At 41.9% G+C, this 20,760-nt stretch overlaps 1 protein-coding gene across 2 annotated transcripts in view; it reads left to right on the forward strand.

The window, feature by feature from the left end:
- The window catches only part of KCNG3 (potassium voltage-gated channel modifier subfamily G member 3), a 38,664-nt gene extending 18,187 nt beyond the window's left edge, over positions 1-20,477 (forward strand). For both annotated transcript variants that reach the window (XM_036334741.1, XM_036334740.1), the window contains exon 2: positions 18,503-20,477. In XM_036334741.1, coding sequence (XP_036190634.1) covers positions 18,503-19,148 — 646 coding nt within the window. In that variant the 3' untranslated portion in view covers positions 19,149-20,477. The remainder of the gene's footprint in view (positions 1-18,502) is intronic.
- Positions 20,478-20,760: the final 283 nt, after the last annotated feature.

Genomic DNA, 20,760 nt, shown 5'->3' on the forward strand with positions numbered 1-20,760 from the left:
AGAGAGTTAGAAACATCGATGAGAGAGAAACATCGATCAGCCGCCTCCCGCACACCCCCCACTGGGGATGTGCCCACAACCAAGGTACATGCCCTTGACCGGAATCGAACCTGGGACCCTTCAGTCCGCAGGCCGACGCTCTATCCACTGAGCCAAACCGGTTTCGGCTTTTAGTTGTATTTTTGAAGTGGCTGTTCAAGGCAGCAAACTCCAGCGTTAACCTATGCCGCCATCTTGGTTTCTCAGCACAACATATTTAATGTGGAAACAGATAGGATAATTCAGCTTCCTATATGAAGCCAGACAGTAATGAGAATTGCAGAAAGGTAAAAGACTATCCTTACTCACTTTTTTGGTGTGTGGAAAATATACTTATTTCTCATAAAAATATGGCATGTATATGTAATATATTTGTTGTTTTAAGTTGAATAAATAAATAAATTTTTTTAAAAAATTGCTAGTATATATATATATATTTAAATTTCAGAGAGGAAGGAGGAGAAAGAGAGAGAGAGAGAGAGAGAGAGAGAGAGAGAGAGAGAAACATCAATGATGAGAATCATTGATTGGCTGCCTCCTGCATGCCCCTCTCTGGGGATCAAGCCCGAAACCCAGGCATGAGCTCTTGACTGGAATTGAACTCGGGACCCTACAACCCGCAGGCCAGTGCTCTGTCCACTAAGCCTAACCAGCTAGGGCTAAATTGCTAGTTTTAGTATCTAACATGGTAAATATTGATAAAGATAACCTACCTAAAACAAAAGCTCTTTGGGGACCTCAGTAATGTTTAAGTGTAAAGGGATCATCTGAGAGCAAAAAATCTGAGAACCATGATTTTAAAGGCACCAGTTTCCAAGCCCTCAACTTCAATATGTTCACTTTCATAAAACCAGTCTGCCTGAGAACATGCCTGAGGTGAGGCAGTGTTCTTTCACAGTTCCTTCTAACATTTTAAAAAGAGCATTCCTCTTATCATCCTGAGTCTTATTAAGTCAAAACCTATAGATACCACCAAAAGAGACCACTCAGAATATTAAAAATAATAATGCCTTTGCCATTCTCTGAAACAGAGTCATTTGACAGCAAAACAAAGAGAACTTTGTTTGGTAAGAAATACTGAGAGAATCAGTAAGATCCGTGAGAAAGTTCCCAGAAGTACCTTATTTCACTCAGGCAGCAGTGTCATGACAGGGCTCAATCATCTCTTCTTTCTTTTCAAAATTATAATCCAATACTGACTGCCTTCTTGTCTTTTTTCCTTTTTTCTATCAATCATCTTTTCTTTTCTTTTTTTCAGTTCTCTCTTCTTTCCCTACCCCTGTCGCCTGCTCTTTCCCTCTCTGTGGTACAATTCAAAAGTGAGAAGGTTTGTCTTAGGAAAATGTACTACTTACACATCATTTGAATTGAAAAAAATAAATCAGTCTATTCCTTAAGAAAGTACATCAATTTGAATGATTGGTTTGACAGTGAGTATTGACTTTGCATAATTACATGGTGAGCATTTTCCATAAGCTGAATAAGCTAGATGTGCAGTTCCAAGGTTTTGATGAAAATATATTGAAAGCACATGATAAGATACACATATTTAATTTAAAATGTTGTGTTGACAAAGATGTACTGAAATATTTTAATATCCCAACCTTTTCTAATATTATCAGATTTAGAACTGGTGCCTCAAAGTAGAAGAGTAACTGGTATATTTAGCAGTCACTGGGTAAGTCTTGGCCTAAGTGCTGTTGTTTTCATGCGGTACCTCCTAGGAAGTGAGAAAGTGGATGATTCTAATTATGGGCAACAAATTTGATTGCAAGTTATGTGATTGTCAATTTGTGCTTTTAACAAGTTTGAAGAACATAATTGATTTCACAGTAGATAAATCATTAAAAGTAATTCCCCCCAATTTTTAATTGTATAAATATCAAACCTATGGGAAAGTTGCAAGAAAAATGCAATGAACAGCCTTATATCTTTCACCCAGATTCATCAATTGTGAAGATTTTGCCTCATTTGTTCTATCATCTATCTATCATAATCTCTCTATATAAAAGACTAAGTGACTGACCATCCATCTGTCTGGCCTCCGTCTGTCCAACTGTCCAACCGGTACATATGACATGCACTGGCAATTTAAAAATAAACGTTGACTTGCGCATGCATGATATATATAAAGCTCTTGCTGGTGTCAATCACACACGTGTGTTTCGATCTGTCATTGCTGAGCATGAATTTGGTTGTTTTTGTTGACATTCTGAAGCTGAAAGAAAGCGGTGTTGTCAACAGAATATGTCTGAAGACCAACTGTTGGCACAATGTACCTCTGAAGCCGAAAGAAGCCGCCGTCGTCAATAGAATGTATTTGAAGACCAACTAAATATTAAATTATTTCTTCTAATTAATTTCCTTTCAGTGTGCATGAATCTGTGCCCTGGGCCACTAGTATAATCATAATTATTATTCATTTGTTCTATTTGTCTATCTATAATTATTATTACACTGCTGAAAAATTTAGGAGTTGGTTACAAGCATCTTGACTCTTCATCTCTAAATACGTAATTAAGCATTTCTAAAAGTCAGGACATTTTCCCATCTAACAATATAGTGATCACACTCAGGGGTCACATGAGCCAAAAGTTTGGGGGACCACTGTGTTCAAGTGGGCTAGAGGCAGAAACAGCTGCTAGGATGGGTTTGGGGGACTGAATTGCTATAGTGTCATGAAGTGTCAGCAGATGCACAGGGAGGGAGTGTCAGGCAGGGCAACAGCCACCCAAGTGACACAGTAACTTTACCTTTACATGAAGGGGACAGGGTGCCAAGGAAGCATTTAAACCCTGAATAACAATACTGAAATGCCTGGGAGACAACATTAAGTTTGGATTTTATCCACCCATTTATTTATTTACTATTAATGTGCATTAATTTTATGGTCACCAAGAATACGGTTGTATGATATGATGTAAGATGTTTTGAAGGAAAACAAACATTTTAATTTGTTTGTGTCACTTTAAAGGAAACTGAAGCAGTGTGACTAGTCTGCATGTCATCTCGTGAGCACCTTTGCATATGTGCTTATTTCCCTGTGTGCAGGAGATGGGAGTAGGTGAAATAAATATTACAGAGCTCTCCACTATATAACCAACAACACATGAATTGCCTTCTTGAAACAAAGCACTCTGAGGTTATTAGTATGTCAGGTTACAGGTAAGGCAATGGAGAAGTCAGGTGACTCACTGTGGGTCACAGAACAGCAGAGCTGGGAATCTGCCTGGGGCTATTTCCGGAGCTTGTGTGCTTGTCTGAAACTCCATTGCTTTCTGTGCGGCACTAACTCTGCCTTTGGGCATGGAGATGATGTGTGGGGGACTTTGACTCGCATCCCAAGAACTAAATTAAGGATCACATTGGATTTAATTGATAGTTATTTTTACACATGTCATTGAAGAACAAGTAAATGAAAGAGAATTTTTCAGTCTCTATAAAGATAAAAATAAAGTTTTACTGGGTAACAGTACAATATACAAAAGGCTTTTAAGATAATTTGTCCCTCTTTCTCAATTAATCTGTATAATTTATTTAAATTTTGGTGTTTTAAGACATTACAGCTAATATTCTGAGGAATTATTTTCAACTATGAGACTATTAAAAATAAAGTATCCCCCCCAAATAAAGCAAAACTTAAGCATTAGAAAAAATAGAATTCCTGGCCGAAACCGGTTTGGCTCAGTGGATAGAGTGTCGGCCTGTGGACTGGGGGGTCCCGGGTTCGATTCCGGTCAGGGGCGTGTGCCTGGGTTGCGGGCGCATCCCCAGTGGGAGATGTGCAGGAGGTGGCTGATTGATGTTTCTCTCTCATCGATGTTTCTGGCTCTCTGTCTCTCTCCCTTCCTCTCTGTAAAAAATCAATAAAATATATTTTAAAAAAAGAAAAAGATAGAATTCCTTATGCCACTCAAAATGTGTTTTCCTTGATTACAACTACCAAAAACCTAAGAAGCAGAACAAATCAATCTGTGAAATAAAAGAAACACATTTCTACAAAGGTAGGAGAGGAAATTTTGCATAAAACCATCACAAAGTCTTTCAGGCATGTAAAAACTGTAGATTCTAGTACAGTGAACACCTGTGTGCTTACTACACAACTTAAGAAATCCTATACAATAAAAGGCTAATATGCAAATTGACCAAATGGCAGAGTGCAGGTCACTATGACGTGCACTGATGACCAGGGGGCAGATGCTCAATGCAGGAGCTGCCCCCTGGTGGTCAGTGTGCTCCCGCAGGGGGAGCACTGCTCAGCCAGAAGCTGGGCTCACAGGTGGTGAGTGCAGCGGCAGTGGCGGGAGCCTCTCCCGCCTCATGGCAGCACTAAGGATGTCCAATAAACCGTCAGTTGGACATCCCCCAAGGGCTCCCAGACTGTGAGAGGGTGCAGGCCGGGCAGAGTGACTTCCCCGAGCGCACGAATCTTGTGCACTGGGCCTCTAGTAAGAGATAAAAAAATATAGTTTAGTCCACTGGGTGCTTCTCTCCCAATGAAATCTCTTCCTTTTCCACAGAAATAGCCACCTTCCTGACTTTGATGTTATTTCCGCATATTTCAAAATACTTTTATGTATGCTTGCATATACATGTACGTATCTACACATAAATTATAGGGTTGTTTTGTTAGTTAAAACCAGTTTTGTAAAATGGTATCATCAATGGAATTTTAGCTCAACTTTATGTTTTTGAGATTTGTGCATGTTTGTATCTATAGCCCTTTCATTTGAACTATAATGTGATAAGCATTGATTTATTTGTTCTTCTGTCAGTGGAAATTTTGTTATTAGGTAGTGCTGCAATGATTAGTTTTGTTCATGTCTCGGTGCACATAAAGGAAAATGTCTTTAATGTATCTCCTATCACTGGAGGTGCTCTGTTGAAAGATATGAGCATCTCTCCTAAATGTTGCTAATAGCCAAGACCATCTGCAGAGTAATTGTACTGATTTCTTTTCTCACCGGTAGTGAATAAGAGTACTGTTGCCCAATCCTTGCCATTTCTTTCTCTCTCTCTCTCTCTTTTTTTTTTTTTTTTTTTTTGAGGGAGGAAAGTTTAACCTTTATTTCGCAGATCTGCTAGTCCAGGGAAATTCCGGATCCAAAGCCTGAAATCTCTTTCTCTCTCTCTCTCTCTCTCTCTTTTTTAAAGTCTTTAAAAAAAAAATGTTTGTACTAATGGGAGATATCTGTAATACTATCAATAATAAAAAATATATTTAACAAAAAATAAAATAAATATGTTTGTACTGATTTTAGACAGAGAGGAAAAGAAGGGGAGAGGGACATAGGGAGGAAGGGAGGGAGAGAGAAAGAGAGAGAGAGGAGAGAGAGAGAGAGAGGAAGAGAGAGAGAGAGAGAAAGAGAAAGAAACATTGATCAGTTGGAGCCTGTACACACTCTGACCAGGGGTTGAACCTGTAACCCAGGTATGTGCCCTGAACGGGAATTGAACAGGCGACCTGTCGGTGCACGAATGATGCTCCAGCAACTGAGCAACACCGGCCAGAGCTGGAAGATGGTCTATTGATATTCCTTCTAGTTTTTTGATTCTTCTACTAACGAATTGCCAATTAAATGAACAGGGATTAGAACCCATCTGATAGTTATACATGGGAACAGATTAATTCTCACACAGAGATCGATTTCCTTGTAGCATTATTTACATGAATTTGTGTCTATTTGGGGCAGTGCTGAAGGTGCTGGGAGAGATTACTGCACCTGCAGGATGAAGGGGGCTCACCTGGAGTGGAGATTGCAGGTGGCCTGCGCAGGCAGATGCTGATGGGTCTGGGTTTCTGTTGCTCTCATCTCTGGGAAGTTTTTAGAAGTGACCATCAGAGCCACAGATTTGGGGGCTCATCACTCATATGTATGTGTGTGTCCTCCTAGAAGATGGTGGTCTTCTAGAAACAAATTTCTTAACATCTGGTGAAGAGAAGCTACCCTGATGGCTTGGACTTTGAGAGCCTCATGTGAGTCACACACAGAACCTCGCATGGTTTCCCCACAGTCAGCCCAGAGCCAAAGTCCTCGATTAGAGGGGAATGAACACGGACACTGATGTATGGTGCTGCTGAAATTCTTTATGTAATTTCACTCTGAAAAGATGCTGCTAAGAAAAGAGAATGGTTCAGAGTGGCCATCTCTTGTAATAAGATTTTTCTAAATGGTTTTCCTTTCTTCACTTGCCTTTTGATTTAGGGACAGCCTCAGGGGTTTTGTCTGGTTCCCTCCGACCCTCACATCTCTCCAGGAGGTTTGGGGTAGTGAGGAATGTCTGCTGAATGCTGGGCGTCCGCTCGCATCCTTGTACCCATGGCTCTGTGCCTCTCAGCCAGCGGCAGGATCTTGTTGAAGGCTTCTGGCATCTGTGTGTCACCATTTCATTCCATTCCATTCCACCAGTTCGGACCTCCCACTTTTGTTGCCTGTGTCAGAGCCTCCTGACTGTGCACACCTTCCAGTCATCCCACAAACTCCTGCCTGATGGCTATTCCCCACAGTACACTTGGCCTCTTCACTGCTGGCTGGCCTGGCAGTATGCCTGGCACATAGTAACCTCTTAAGAAATGCTTATTGAATAAATGAATCCACCTGTCACCAAATTTAATGGGTTCCCTTTGCTTTTAAAGTGGTGACTTGACTTTCAAAACCCATCAGCTTTGCCATAAGACTTCAGTGTTCACACCCAACCGTAATTCCTACAATCACTCCCTCTTCCCACTGCACCCTCACTTTGCAGCCAAGCGAGGCTCCATGTTATCTGAGCACCATGATGCTTTTCTGCCAGTGTCGCTTTTCTGACCTGGCCCCTCTTCTCCTTTTCCCATGATCACTGCTTTGTGCTGTCTTTTATTTTTATGTTTGAATATTTTAGTAGTCCCCTAACCAGACCTGTTTACAGATTCTTCCCCAGCAGAAACGTTCATGCTGCCAACCCAGCACCCCAGGTTAGCCTGGAGCTTGTTTATAAAATAGGGGGTAATAGTGATGACCAACTTGTGGGCCCTGAAGAGTAATAATCATATATACTTAAAGCTTACTTTTTGCCCTGGCTAGTGTGACTCAGTGGGCTGGGTGTTGTCCCATTCACCTGGGGATTGCTGGTTCGATTCCCAGTCAGGGCACAAGCCCAGGTTGCGGGCTTGATTGCAGTAAGGTCTCTATAGGAGGCAGCTGATCAATGTTACGCTCTCACATCGATGTTTCTCTCTCCCTTTCCCTTCCTCTCTCTGTAAAAAGCAATTTTAAAAATTGAAAAAGTTATTTTAAAAACCACATAGTTAATACGTGAATACATTCCAATTGTGAAAAAAATCAACTATTCATAGATGCTTATCCATAAAAAAAAAAGGATTCCTACCTTTACAATTCTCTACCTACTAATCTCCTTCTTTCTCCTTGAACAACCACTGTTAACAATAACCTGGTTTCTCTTCAGGGTACATATGTGCCTATAAATATGACACAGTATATTTAAAGCATCAGCCTCAAAGCAGTAATTTCAATAAATGGTACCCATGATTATTGCCATCAAATCAACTTCAGGCTCCAATTTACCTTTCCATCTTTATTATCTTTATCACCTGCTACCTCCCTTAGGCTTTTTTTTTTTTTTTTTTTTAACTTTTAAAATGTAATTGCTTTCACTACCTCAGATTTACCCAGCACTTTCATGACTTTACTTGTGCTGGTCTTTCCAATTTTTTAATTGTTTTTTCCTTTTTGGTTCTCTGATTGAGTGATATTTTCAACTCTGTCTTCTAATTCACTGAATCGATCCTCAGCTTCCCCTAATCTGCTGTGTATTCCTTCCAATGTGTTCTTTGTTTGTGTTATGTCATTCTTTACCTCAGACTGTTCTTTTTTCATAGTTACTGTATCTTTTTTTATGCTGTTGAGCATCTTTACCCTCATTACTCAGAACTCTGTTTCAGGTAAATTTCTTATCTCTGCTTCATTTATCTCTTCTTCTGGAGAATTCTCTAGTTCTTTCATTGGGGTTTTTTGTTTTGTTTTTTTGTTGTTTTTTTTCTCCTCATTTTGGCTGTCTGAGTTTGACTATGTATTAGGTAGATCCTCTACTCCTCTCACTCTCTAGTGCAGGACAGTATTAAAGGCTTTTTCTGACTAATTAGATCAGGTAAAGACTCAAAGCCTCCAGAGATCACCTTTGCCTACAGACTGGTAGGATTTCAGCTTGAATTGTCCCCTCCCCTCCCCGCCCCTTCCCCCAGGCAATTGTCCTCAGGTGTGGCTAGAGATTTTTTTAATAGGTGGGGCAGTTGCTTCTGCTGGAGGCTAATTGTCATTTTTAATCTTTTGAGTGGCCTCAGAGCAAGGTATTTTCCAATAGGGTGTGTCAACTGTCTTTCCCCCAGGCAAGGCAAATGTCTGTGTGGGAAAGATGTTCTCCGCTGTGTGAGGGAATGATTCAGCCCAAGACACTTGGGGTGTCTGCCTTCTGAGCTCTATCCCCGAGTCCCTAATCCTGGCTTCTGCTCTCACAGCTCCAGTCCACTTCACCCTCCCTCTGCTGGAGCACAAGGTGGGTGGCTCCACAGGGAATTTTGTGCATTGGCCCTTTAAGAGGGTGCCTGAATTTTCAGCTCTCTTTCCCTGACATACAGCACCACGCTGCTTTCACAGCCAGATGTTATGTGAGTACCCTCCTTAGTTTGGTGCTTTCTGCTGTGGGGCCCAGCGTGGGGATTCGAACCCAGAGCTCTCAGTGGTAGCCCTCCACAGCTGAGATATCTCTCAGGGACTTGCCATCTGTGGGTGCCCGGCCAGCACGTTCGCACCTCTGCCCCTCCTACCAGCCTCTATGCAGCCTCCACTTTGCGTCCTCGGGTAGCAGGGTTCTCTCCTGCAAGTTTTCCGTTGCTTATTCAGGAAGTTTTTCTGTATTTTAGTTGTAATTCCAGTTTGTTCCTGGGAGCATGTCGGTACAGCATCCACTTACTCTGCTGCCATTTTTAATCCTCCTCCTGGTCTTTCCAAAAGACAGGGTGAGGCAGAAGTCAGTTTCAGTGGTGAGTGCACGGAACACAGGGTTTATTCTTGTATTATTTATTAATTATTGTATTATATGCCATATGAACAACTGTAAGCCTACTTTTGCCCCACCCTGTAATTAAATTGCCATTTTATCAAAGAAGCTTTCCATCATCCCCCAGAGGAAGGAAAACTCACCTTTTTCTGAAGTTCATGTACATTGATCACCGTCTGCATTTTATATTAGAGATGAGATGAGTAAGGTTGTTGTAAAGGAGGGCGTATCTTGCCTTTCACTAAGTTGTAAAATTTTTAAAGCTAAAGTGTAACTTTTGTGGTTGTTTTAAAGTTTTTATTTTCAAAAAAAACTTTATCCTCACAAGAGGTTGCAAAAATAGTACAGAGAGTTCCAGCGTGCCCTTAAATTCAGCTTCCCCCAATAATAACATCTTACATAACTATAGTTAAGTTCTATCTTTACCCCATCTTCAAAGGCCTCCTGGTGGCTCTGTAGAGCCTGGCATTCAGTAGGCACTGGTAAGCTTTATTGCTTGATGAGTGAATTAGTGTGCTCCACAAGTTTAGAACACATCCACATCAATGGACTGTCATCCCATCCTTACTCCAGGGCCGACTAGCACTGGCCTGTCTCACAAGACCCAGACTGAAGTCAGGGACTTTTCACGCCTCCCTTTGTGAACACTTGGTTGACCTACCAGGCAGGAAGGATAAAAAAAAAAAAAGCGTTCTGGAATAAAAGCCCACATTTGAGGTTTATTTCAAAATAATGCTGGAGGAGGGAAGTGGATGCAGGTGTGGAATTGGCTGATGGTTGATGGGGGCTGCGTACTTGTTGGCTCATAATATCGTTCTGTCTTCTTTTGTATGCTGAATGGTCTCAGTTCGCCATCTCAAAAGCTAAAAAATACTGCCACATTGAGAAAGCATCATAATCATTTCGTTCTTAGGTTTTAGAATTCATCGCCACTGAGTCACACTAGCAAGGCAGTGTTCCCAGCAGGAAATATGCTGTGGGCATAGCTCATTTTCTTGTGCTTCACTTGATTGTGCTTCACAGGTATTGCATATTTTTTACAAACTGAAGGCAAGACCCTCCACCAGCAAAAGGATTACAACTGGCTTGGTTGTGATACTCGCTTTGTTTTGGTGGTCTGGGACCAAGCCCCCAATAACTCTGAGGTATGTCTGTACCTCAGGTTCTACCAAAATGCACTTAATGCGTGTTTTAGGGTTGAAAATGGAATTGATTATGCTAGAAAGAGTCAGAGAAGGTAAGGATTATTTGTAGTAATTGCCTGTGAGTTTTCATGGAAACACACACATTTTCTTTTTCCCTCACAGAGATATTTATTTATTTTGTTGGCTCTATTAAAATGTCCTCCATTTTTACCCTTTTTGCCTCCCTCTACCCTGCCTCCACCCCCCTAACCACCAGGCTTTTACCACATTAGTGTCTGTGTCCATGGGTTATGCATATGTGCATAAATATTCTTTTGTTGATCTCTTTCTGTCCTCTCCATCCTCTTCCCCTCCACACTCTGATTTTTTAAAAAATATATTTTTATTGATTTTAGAGAGGAAGGGAGAGGGATAGAGAGATAGAAACATCAGTGATGAGAGAGAATCATTGATTGGTTGCCTCCTGCATGCCCCCTACTGGGGATCAAGCCCGCAACCCAGGCATGCACCCTTGGTCAGAATCGAACCTGGGACCCTTCAGTCCGCAGGCCACTGCTCTATCTACTGAGCCAAACCGGCTAGGGCTACACTCTGATTTTTGGTGGAGATTGATATACTATCAGTAGCCCCTGCCTTAGCAGAGCAAGTGTTATGGTCCTTGGATACACAGTCAAGAACTAGGTAGTTTCGTTTAGAGGGTCACTGGTCCCTGTTTATCCATTAGGAAACCATATGGATCTGGCGCCTGTGTTGCTGAAACAGAGGTCAGAAGAGACGCTGCTGTGCAGTCAGGAGGTAGAGCCCCCGTTTACCCAGGCAAGGGGGAGAGCTACATGTTCCTGTCTGCTAAGTGAGAAAAGCAAGGAGAGCCGCGTGGAGGTGGTTATAGGGAGGAGAGATCCTGCAGAAGAATAGCAGCCCCATAAAAACTCCCGAGTCCTCCGCAGCCAGGCCTCAGTGGTGGAGGAGTGACCTTTCTATTCCTCAGCGTCCTTATCCTGCACAGATCCTTAAGAAATGGCCATCCAAATAGGGGCATGAACAAACCAAATATATCAAGCAAGGAACATAAAGTAAGTATACCTTGATCACAACTACGAGGAAGACATAAATCCCAGCCAGGGTTTCATGTGTTATATAACCAATGAGTATCTATTATTAACCTGCCGTGTATTTATTAGCTGGGTGCCTCGAGCAAGTGACTTCTCATTGCTGCCGTTTCCTCATGTGAAAGGGGGGAACATAGCCAAGCCTATTCATTTCAGTTGTTGTGAGAGTTGAATTAATGCATGTAAACTTATAGGAAGATGCTTGGTGCTGGAGTAAATGCTTCATGTGTGTTTTTATTCTCATCGGTGATCCAGATTGGAAGATGCGTGGTATGGCTTCTTTCTGTAAGGTCATTAAAGTGCATTAAGAAAAAAAGTCAACAAAACTTGCCTTTCCCCCCATTTAATTTACGGTTGTGGAGAAAACACATGTGCGGACATGAAAGAGACTGTAGGTAATGTGGTGGACACTGATGTGCAATTGGTAGGCTGCTTTTAAAAATGTTTTTATTTCAGAGCGAGGAAGGGAGAGGGAGAGAGAGATAGAAACATCCATGATGAGAAAGAGCATCATTAATCGGCTTCCTCCTGCATACCCTCCCTACTGGGGATCAAGCCTGGAAGCCGGGCATGTGCCCTGACTGGGAACCGTGACCTCCTGATTCATGGGTTGATGCTCAACCGCTCAACCACTGAGCTACACCGGCTGGGCCTGCTGGACATTTTTATTACAACATCTATTACCACGCTGTATGTGCCTGTTAGAACTGTGATGGAAGTGCCTTGTACGTTTAAGTCTGAAAGCTTGGGGTAGGAAGGGTGTAACTTTTCCTGAGGTGGCACTTCTGGGGTTGAGCTGGTTGATTCAAGCTGCTGACAGCTCCATCATGGTGATTGCTCTTCTAGTTGATCATGCTTTTCACTTTTTCTCAAAAACATTTTTTAATTAGAAAAATAATATGTGACCTGGTAAAGCATTTAACACAGTGATTCTCAACCTTCTGGCCCTTTAAATACAGTTCCTCATGTTGTGACCCAACCATAAAATTATTTTCGTTGCTATTTCATCACTGTAATGTTGCTACTGTTATGAGTCGTAATGTAAATATCTGATATGCAGGATGGTCTTAGGCGGCCCCTGTGAAAGGGTCATTCGACTGCCAAAAGGGGTCGCGACCCACAGGTTGAGAACCGCTGCCTTAGAGGTTCCAGAAGAACAAAGAGGCTTCTTGTGGCTGTGATTATACCAGGGCTTAAGGTTCTATCAAAGTCACTTACACTGTGCTGGACAAACACCTATTAAGCACTTGCTAAGTGTCTGATGGGTTTGGGAAATAAGGGCAGGAGATACAAAGATGACTAAGGCAGAGAACTCTCTGAGGTGATGTGAATGCTTCATATCTTAATAGGAGTTTGGGTTTTAGAGGTTATGCATTTTTCAAAACTCAGTGAATGTACACGAAGGTTTGTGCTTTCATTGCATGTAAGGTTTACATCAAAAGAATATAAAAACAAATAATTGAATTCTAGTCAATGATATGTACTCTGAAGTTTTTAAAGGAAAGTACACTGATGTTTGCAATTTACTTTAAAATGCATCCAAAAAATAGATTAAACCGGCGGGCATGGATCAGTGGTTGAGCGTTTGAACTATGAACCAGGAGGCCACAGTTCAATTTTTGATCAGGCCACATGTCCGGGTTGCAGCCTCGATCCCTAGTGCAAGGTGTGTGGAAGCCAGCAGATCAATGATTCTCTCTCACCGTGGATGTTTCTGTCTCTCTCTCCCTTTCCCTTCCTTTCTGAAATCAATTAAAACTATATATAAAATAGATTAATAGATGGAGAGAGATGAATAGGTGATAAGCAAGTATATTTAAAATATGAATGAATTTGCTTCATGTTTGAAATTTTTCATAATAAAATGTTGATGGAAAAAGATGAGAAGATAGCATCTAGGGAGACTGACCCTCACACAGCACAGTTAATGGCCTCTTATATCCTGTCCTACTCTTTTTTTTGGAGGTTGTTAGGTTGTGGGAGTAGATCTGATTAGCAATAAAAGCATTTGCTCCCCTTTGGAGCCTGTTTATAAACCTCTGAGTCATTCCCAAATGTACCTTCAGTCATGACGGATCAGAGTAATTCCAATAACTGATGATGGCCATTGTTGAGGTCCTCCAGAACTACAGAAGGGAATACATTTTACATCATAACTTAGTATACAGTTACAGCTAGATGAAACAAAGCTTCATGAAACTATACTTTGATGCACTCTAATGTTTTCTCTGTAATTTCTGAAAATTGTCAGTTTTGATCCATCAACGGGTTAAGAACCGACAGTTGAAAAATGCTGCTGTTTGACATACATCATTTAGTATTAACAGTGCACGCTGTCATAAAATCATGAGCGTTTTCAAATGTTCCTTAGAATTTCAAAGCTCAACAGAGTCAAGTTTTATTACAGGCGCCACTGTAATTTCTGAGTTGTGTGACCTTGGGAAAGATGTTGAACTTTTCAGCCTCAGTTGTGTCATCTGTAAAATGGAGATAGTAGGGGAAATACGCACTTCACAGACTTCTCGAAAAGGATTAAACGAGATGGTGTCTGTGAAGTGCTTATCAGCACAGTGGCCAACTGAAAGGCCTCAATAAGTGGTAAATATCTTTATTAGCCATGAATCCATGAACTTCTATGTTTGGGCCTCAAAGGAATCAGAATCGGCTTCAAAAAATATGTTGTCCCCTAGTAGCTTCTTTTTTTTTTTTTTTTAAATACATTTTTATTGATTTTTTACAGAGAGGAAGGGAGAGAGATAGAGAGTCAGAAACATCGATGAGAGAGAAACATCGATCAGCCGCCTCCTGCACATCTCCCACTGGGGATGTGCCCGCAACCCAGGCACATGCCCTTGACCGGAATCAAACCTGGGACCTTTCAGTCCGCAGGCCGACGCTCTATCCACTGAGCCAAACCGGTTTCAGCCCCTAGTAGCTTCTTTTAGCTCTTTTTACCTATTTGTTTTTTATGGAAGTGACCTTTGGGAAGGCCCAATTGTTGGCTCTAGTGCTCAGTAAAAAGTACTCATTTTTCCAACAGTTGTCGGTGGTGGCATTGGCAAGAGTGTTATTCGGAAACATGGGGAATGTTGGCAGGTTTAGTGGTGTTTGCTGTTGGCGTCTGCCTTGGCATAATCCTAGGTGAGAGAGGGATGCCTGGGGTTTCTCATTGATTCATCTCCTTAGCATGGAATTCTGGCTAAACTGCATCTGACTTGGGGGGTGGGCAGGAGGAGCCCAGAGGGCCTCATTATGGAGGAGTTTACCTCTTTGAAATCCCCTCTACTGAGGAATTATTCTGCACCATTTGAATTTCATCCTTTTTCATCTGAACAACTTTGGCTGCTGGTAGAAATAATTAAACAGAAAGTGTTCTGGTATTTCTGGCACAATTTAAAGTTTTTTACTCTTCTTAATTTAATAGAATCCTAGGATTTTATTGCTGGGAGAGCCCTTAGGAGATCGGTGCAACTCTGCCACTGGATAGGTGGGAGTCCTCCTTCATAGCGGGAGCCAGCGCTCCTGCCCACGTGAGCTGGAGAACTGGAGATGTTTTAACCATAGGCACTCGAAGAAAACCATTCCTGTTACTACTCTGTGCGGACCTGACTGCATGCATCACTTTATTACCTAGGATTGCACCCCATTTAGAGTTCTCAGTGGCTTAACACAACGAAGATTTATCTGTTGCTCACATATCACGTTCAATCCGAGTCGGGCTCTTCTCTGTGCAGACCCTCAGGGACTTGGGCCGCATCTTGTAGCCAGTTAGGACACATGCCTTCCAGTTGCCATGGTGGGGGATCCGAACTCACTCCTCTGTGCTTCTGCCCAGAGGTGATAGAGTCGTTTTGCTCACGGCTCATCTGTCAGAACTGGTCATATAACCCTGCCTAATTGCAGAGGGGTGGAAATATGGGGGAGAAGGGGCATATGGAGTATTTGATGACTGTTACCAGGGAGAGTGATACTATGGTAATATATATGTTAAGACTATAGATTGAAAAAAAAATGTAGCTTCTTATTCTCTAGATCGACCCCGTTTCATCACTCTCCCAGTTTTCTAAACCTCCAGGCTCATAGAGGCCATCATGGCAGCAGCTTTTACTGATAGTCTGGTGGGGACAGGGAAGCTGCTGCCAACCACAGGGTCATGGGGCCCGGCCCGTGAGCAGAGCGGCAGAGAATACAGAAGAGAAATAGTGGGGGCAGCTGTGACTTCATCTGCTGACACTGTGTGTTTACTTTGTGTGGTAGGTTGAAAAATACCCCTCCTCTGCCCCCAAAGATACCAGGTCCTAATCCCTGGAACTAGTGGATGTTACCATACTGTACCTGGCAGAAGGGCTGGTACAGATGGGATTAAATGAAGGATCTTGAATGGTGGGATTATCCTGGGTTATCCCAGCGGGCTCTCAATGCTGTCACATCTTCAGAAGAAGGATGCAGAGGGACATTTGACACAGTGACAGAAGAGGAGGAGGCAGTGGAACCACTGAGGCAGAGACTGAAATGAGATGGCTGTGAACCAAGGAATGCCGACAGCCACTGGAAGCTGGAAGAGGCAAGGAGTGGATTCTCTCCTAGAGCCCCAAAGGGAGTGTGGCCCTCCTAACACTTGATTTTGGCCCAGTGGTATCGATTTTTCACGTCTGGCCTCTAGAACGAGGGAGAAATAATTTTCTGTTGTTTTATGCCACCAAGTGTGTGGTAATTTTAAAAAAATATATTTTTTAATTGATTTCAGAGAGGAAAAGTGAGGGAGAGAGAGATAGAAACATCAGTGATGAGAATCATTGATCAGCTGCCTTCTGCATGCCCCACCCCGGGGCTCAGTCCTGGGAACTGAACTGTGACCTCCTGGTTCATAGATCAATGCTCAATCTCTGAGCCATGCTGGCTGGGCTGTGGTAATTTTTTATAGCTGCCATAGGAAACATATACTTGGGTTCCCAGTTTCTTGGTGAGCAGTGGCTAATGCTGTTATAACCAGTGCCCGGAGGATTTGGTGGCTGGAGTGAAGACTGGGGAACGGTGGTTGGAGAATGGGGTTGGAGTGAGGATTTTTTTTATATCCCCCGTTTTTACCTTTAAAATTTGAACTATGTGAATGTACCACCTATTCAAACAATAAATAAAAGCAACCTTTACAGCCCCATGAGTCATGGTTACTTTTGTGTGTCTGTTTCCCTGACTAACAACCAGTGTAACTTGTGCTCTGTGACATGCATTTTGAGGACTTCTTCTCAAAATGTTGCCCACGGACCTTACCATCTCGCCTCCTCTAATGTCTTCTCTTTCCATTGTACTTCTGATGATTGGGTCTGGGTCAATGATGGGAAAGAATTATGTGAAGGAAAATGAATGATGGTGTAATGCCGGGAGCCGGTCCATGCTTGCTGTTTCAAGGGACCTGGCATATATGGCATACTGTTCTTAATATGTTTGCTCACCTTCTTGGCACTATGTGTTTTAACCAAGGTCTCTGAGAAAGGTTGTTTCCCCAGGTAGGGATTTTCCCCTGAAGTTAGGGAGGGAATAAAACCTCTTAACTAGTGCCAGGTGGGTAATTAATCACTTTAACTACGAACAATCATGCTTAAGCTACATAATCTTTACTCCCTGGAATGGAGATAAGAAACGCCCTAACCTTTGTAATAGAGATTGGTAGGATTGAATCAACTGGTATAAATACAGATGTAATAAGACAGCAAGAGACAGAACTTAGAATACGGAACCAAGAGAGACAGAACCTACACAAAACCTACAGACAGAAGAACTTCGCTGAAGAGAACATGGCAAAAGATCCTGGACTGAACCTGACTACAGAAATTGGCAAAAGAACCTGACTAGAACCTGGTGACTGAACCTGGCTGGAGAACCTGGACAGAACCTGGCTGGAGAACCTAGCGAGGGAACATGGCTACAGAACCTGGCTGGAGAATCTGGAGAACCTGGCTGGAGAACCTAGCAAGACAACTGGACACAGAACCTGGCTGGAGATCCTGAACCAGAACTTCACTGGAGATCCTGATCAGAACTTGGCTAGAGATCCTGGCTAGGCTGCTGATCAACTGAATGCTGTCTCCGTGTCCTTCCTTCTTCGCCGACTCCGTCCACACCTTTGGGGACCCCTGGACCTGCTGGGGTTGGACCCTGGCAGTGTAATAATTGTAACTTTTAATTAGAATCTAAAAATGCAATTTAATTAAAAATTACCTCCGAATTACCTCTCATTCTGGATCTAGGCTTCCTGACCGGTGTGCTGAGGTTTCATTTTCTCAGCCTTGGTGACTGTGGTCAGGGGCGAGAGTGGCCAGAGCCCCCAGGCTGGTGGCTTCCGCTTCAAGAATAGAACCCCTTGATGCCACTGTGTTGTGTAAATACTAGTATCTTCGGTTTAGTGTGTGCAGTGATGTGGAAAGGTTGGGAAATACTGCTCTGGCTAAAATGTGGCCTTATATTTTTAAAATGTCTGTTGCATAAAATAGCTATAAAAAACAAACAAACCAGTTGGGTCTTTGGGAAAACCCCAGTGATGGTTTGGCTCCAGTGCAGGCGTCCTCAGCCCCTTTCCCACTGTGACACGCGGCATGGATGGTGGCTCTGTGCTGGGGAGGCTGCTGGCACTCCTTCCTGCAAAGCCCCAGAAGCAGGCTCAGCTTCAGTGTCTCCCACACAAAACCAGAAAAGAAGGCAGAGTCACATTTTAGGAGATGATCCTGAGTTCACTCTAATTTACCGAGAAATGCATGATTGAAAACCCGGGTGTGTCTGCTCTATAGGAGCAGAGTTTTCTGACCCATCTCATAACTGAGGTCACATTTCGTATTGTGGCTAGCTGAGTCCAAGTTCATTTCCAATTCGCCAAGTAAGAGATTTTAAGTATTAGTGACAAGCGAAAAACAATGCAGTGGTATTACATGCAGTATACAAATAAGAGCTTTATCAAGTTCAATTGTCATTTGAACTGTAATATTTGTTGTTCTGTTACGTCCTGGTGGGTCTGATGATGTTGGTAATGCTGTCCTTTATGTTTTCTGGAATCAGTAACTGAATTAATATGTCAGTGTAGTACTATCTGAAGAGCTCAAAGAGCTATTAAAATGCTTAAAAATAAAATGATCAATTCTTCTTTTGTTCTCTTGACAGGATAATTGAAGCTATCTGCATAGGTTGGTTCACGGCAGAGTGCATCGTGAGGTTCATCATCTCCAAAAACAAGTGTGAGTTTGTCAAGAGACCCCTGAACATCATTGACTTACTGGCAATCACGCCGTATTACATCTCCGTGTTGATGACAGTATTTACAGGCGAGAACTCTCAGCTCCAGAGGGCCGGGGTCACCTTGAGGGTGCTTAGAATGATGAGGATTTTTTGGGTGATTAAGCTTGCCCGTCACTTCATTGGTCTTCAGACACTTGGTTTGACTCTCAAACGATGCTACCGAGAGATGGTTATGCTACTTGTCTTCATTTGTGTTGCCATGGCAATCTTCAGTGCACTTTCTCAGCTTCTTGAACATGGGTTGGACCTGGAAGCATCCAACAAGGACTTCGCCAGCATCCCTGCTGCCTGCTGGTGGGTGATTATCTCTATGACTACAGTTGGCTATGGAGATATGTATCCTATCACAATGCCTGGAAGAATTCTTGGAGGAGTTTGTGTTGTCAGTGGAATTGTTCTGTTGGCATTGCCTATCACTTTCATCTACCATAGCTTTGTGCAGTGTTATCATGAGCTCAAATTTAGATCAGCTAGATATAGTAGGAGCCTCTCCACGGAGTTCCTAAATTAATGCATTGCAAATCAAGTCTTGCATACACCTTGTTTGTTAGAAAGACTTACTGCTACTTCATATTCATGTGTTCCTTGCTCGGTGAGCACTGCAGTGTGGTACTGTCATCAACTTGGTAGGGTAAGAATTATCCTTCCCAGCTGAAGGGATAAAGCAATTTACTTATTATGGAGTAAACAAGATTGAGACTGCAAAGGAAAAGTAATGATTTCTAGAGTTAATTTTAATACCTTATTTTATTTAGACTTGTTTCCTCCTCCTTGCCTTGAACAATGACACTTTTTTTTTGTTTTGAAGTATATTATTTGAACATTTTAAAATGGAAAGCTACTATTGTCCAAATGTTTTTCTATCTTATGAATTTAGAAGAGTCTTGGAAGTTATGGTGTTTTTTGTTGGAGAGTAACATTTTCGTTTCTAAATGTTTTATAATCTCTCATATCAATGTCAGAAGTATCCTGGAAACATATGTCACATGCAAGAACTGTTTAACAAATACTTACAAAATTTGGCTGAATTTAAACTGTATAACGGAGCTAGATACAAGCAAGAATAGTATTTGGAAAACTTTTCCAGCATTTCTCAATTCTCGGATTTATTTTTGTTCCTATTATTCACTTTATCATGCAGCTTCATGGAAGCTTGAGTATGCCCTTACTTTTTCATTCCGGGTTTCTTTTATCTCTTTGCTGAAAGGGCTCAAACAAGTAATTTAGAATGAAGAGAGCTTGTATTATTTAGTATTTTATTGGAGTTTATTGTATTTTAATTCATTGCTATTACTAGGTGATAATTGTCCTAACATTCAGATGTCCAAACAAGATTTCCACATAAGAAATAATAGAAGTGGTTTGATATTACAACCCATATTTTTCTTCTGCTGCTTTTTCCCCCACCTAAACAACATGGGTTTAAGTCTTACCAGGTGAAAGGATTTATATATATACCAAAGTCATACTTAGATGTTATCACTGGATTAACATAAAAAGAGAAATGAAATATTTTCTTACTCTTGGTTGCTGTGTAGCTAAGCCATTTTAAGCCAGCTGAGAGCAATGAATACATACTCACTTGATCCGATCTTCACCATCATAAATTATGACCACACCAAAGCTTCTTGCAATAATACTGAATAATATGCCACATTAATTTGGCTAGATTATTAGGCCTAGATGTAAAACTGATGACTATGTAGTGCTAAACTCTAGCAACGTGAATTAAGATTTTTGCTTTGTTAACCAGCTGCCATGAAGAAGTCAGTGTATATACACAAAAAGTTAAAAGTCATTGATTATTGAATAACTTAATGTTGTACACTGTAATTTAGTCAGCGGGGCGGGGGGGGGGGGGCTGGGAGGGGTGGGACCTTGATACATTTATCCAAGAAAGGATTACCAGAAGTGTTCATTAAAGGAATATCAGCCATCGTCTGGTTTAGGTAGAAAAACTGGGCAAGAGAGGATATGATTGTGAAGGAGTTAGGGCTAACACCTGGATCTCTAGAAATCGAGTCCAGCCGCTTATTTTTAACAAATTCTGGGTTTTGAGAAGCCACACTTCTTTGCCAGTGCCATTGCTGAGGTAATAATAGCAAAACTGTTCCTTTCCCCCT

This window comes from Myotis myotis, unplaced genomic scaffold, assembly GCF_014108235.1.
Source record: "Myotis myotis isolate mMyoMyo1 unplaced genomic scaffold, mMyoMyo1.p scaffold_m19_p_14, whole genome shotgun sequence".
Lineage (NCBI taxonomy): Eukaryota > Metazoa > Chordata > Mammalia > Chiroptera > Vespertilionidae > Myotis > Myotis myotis.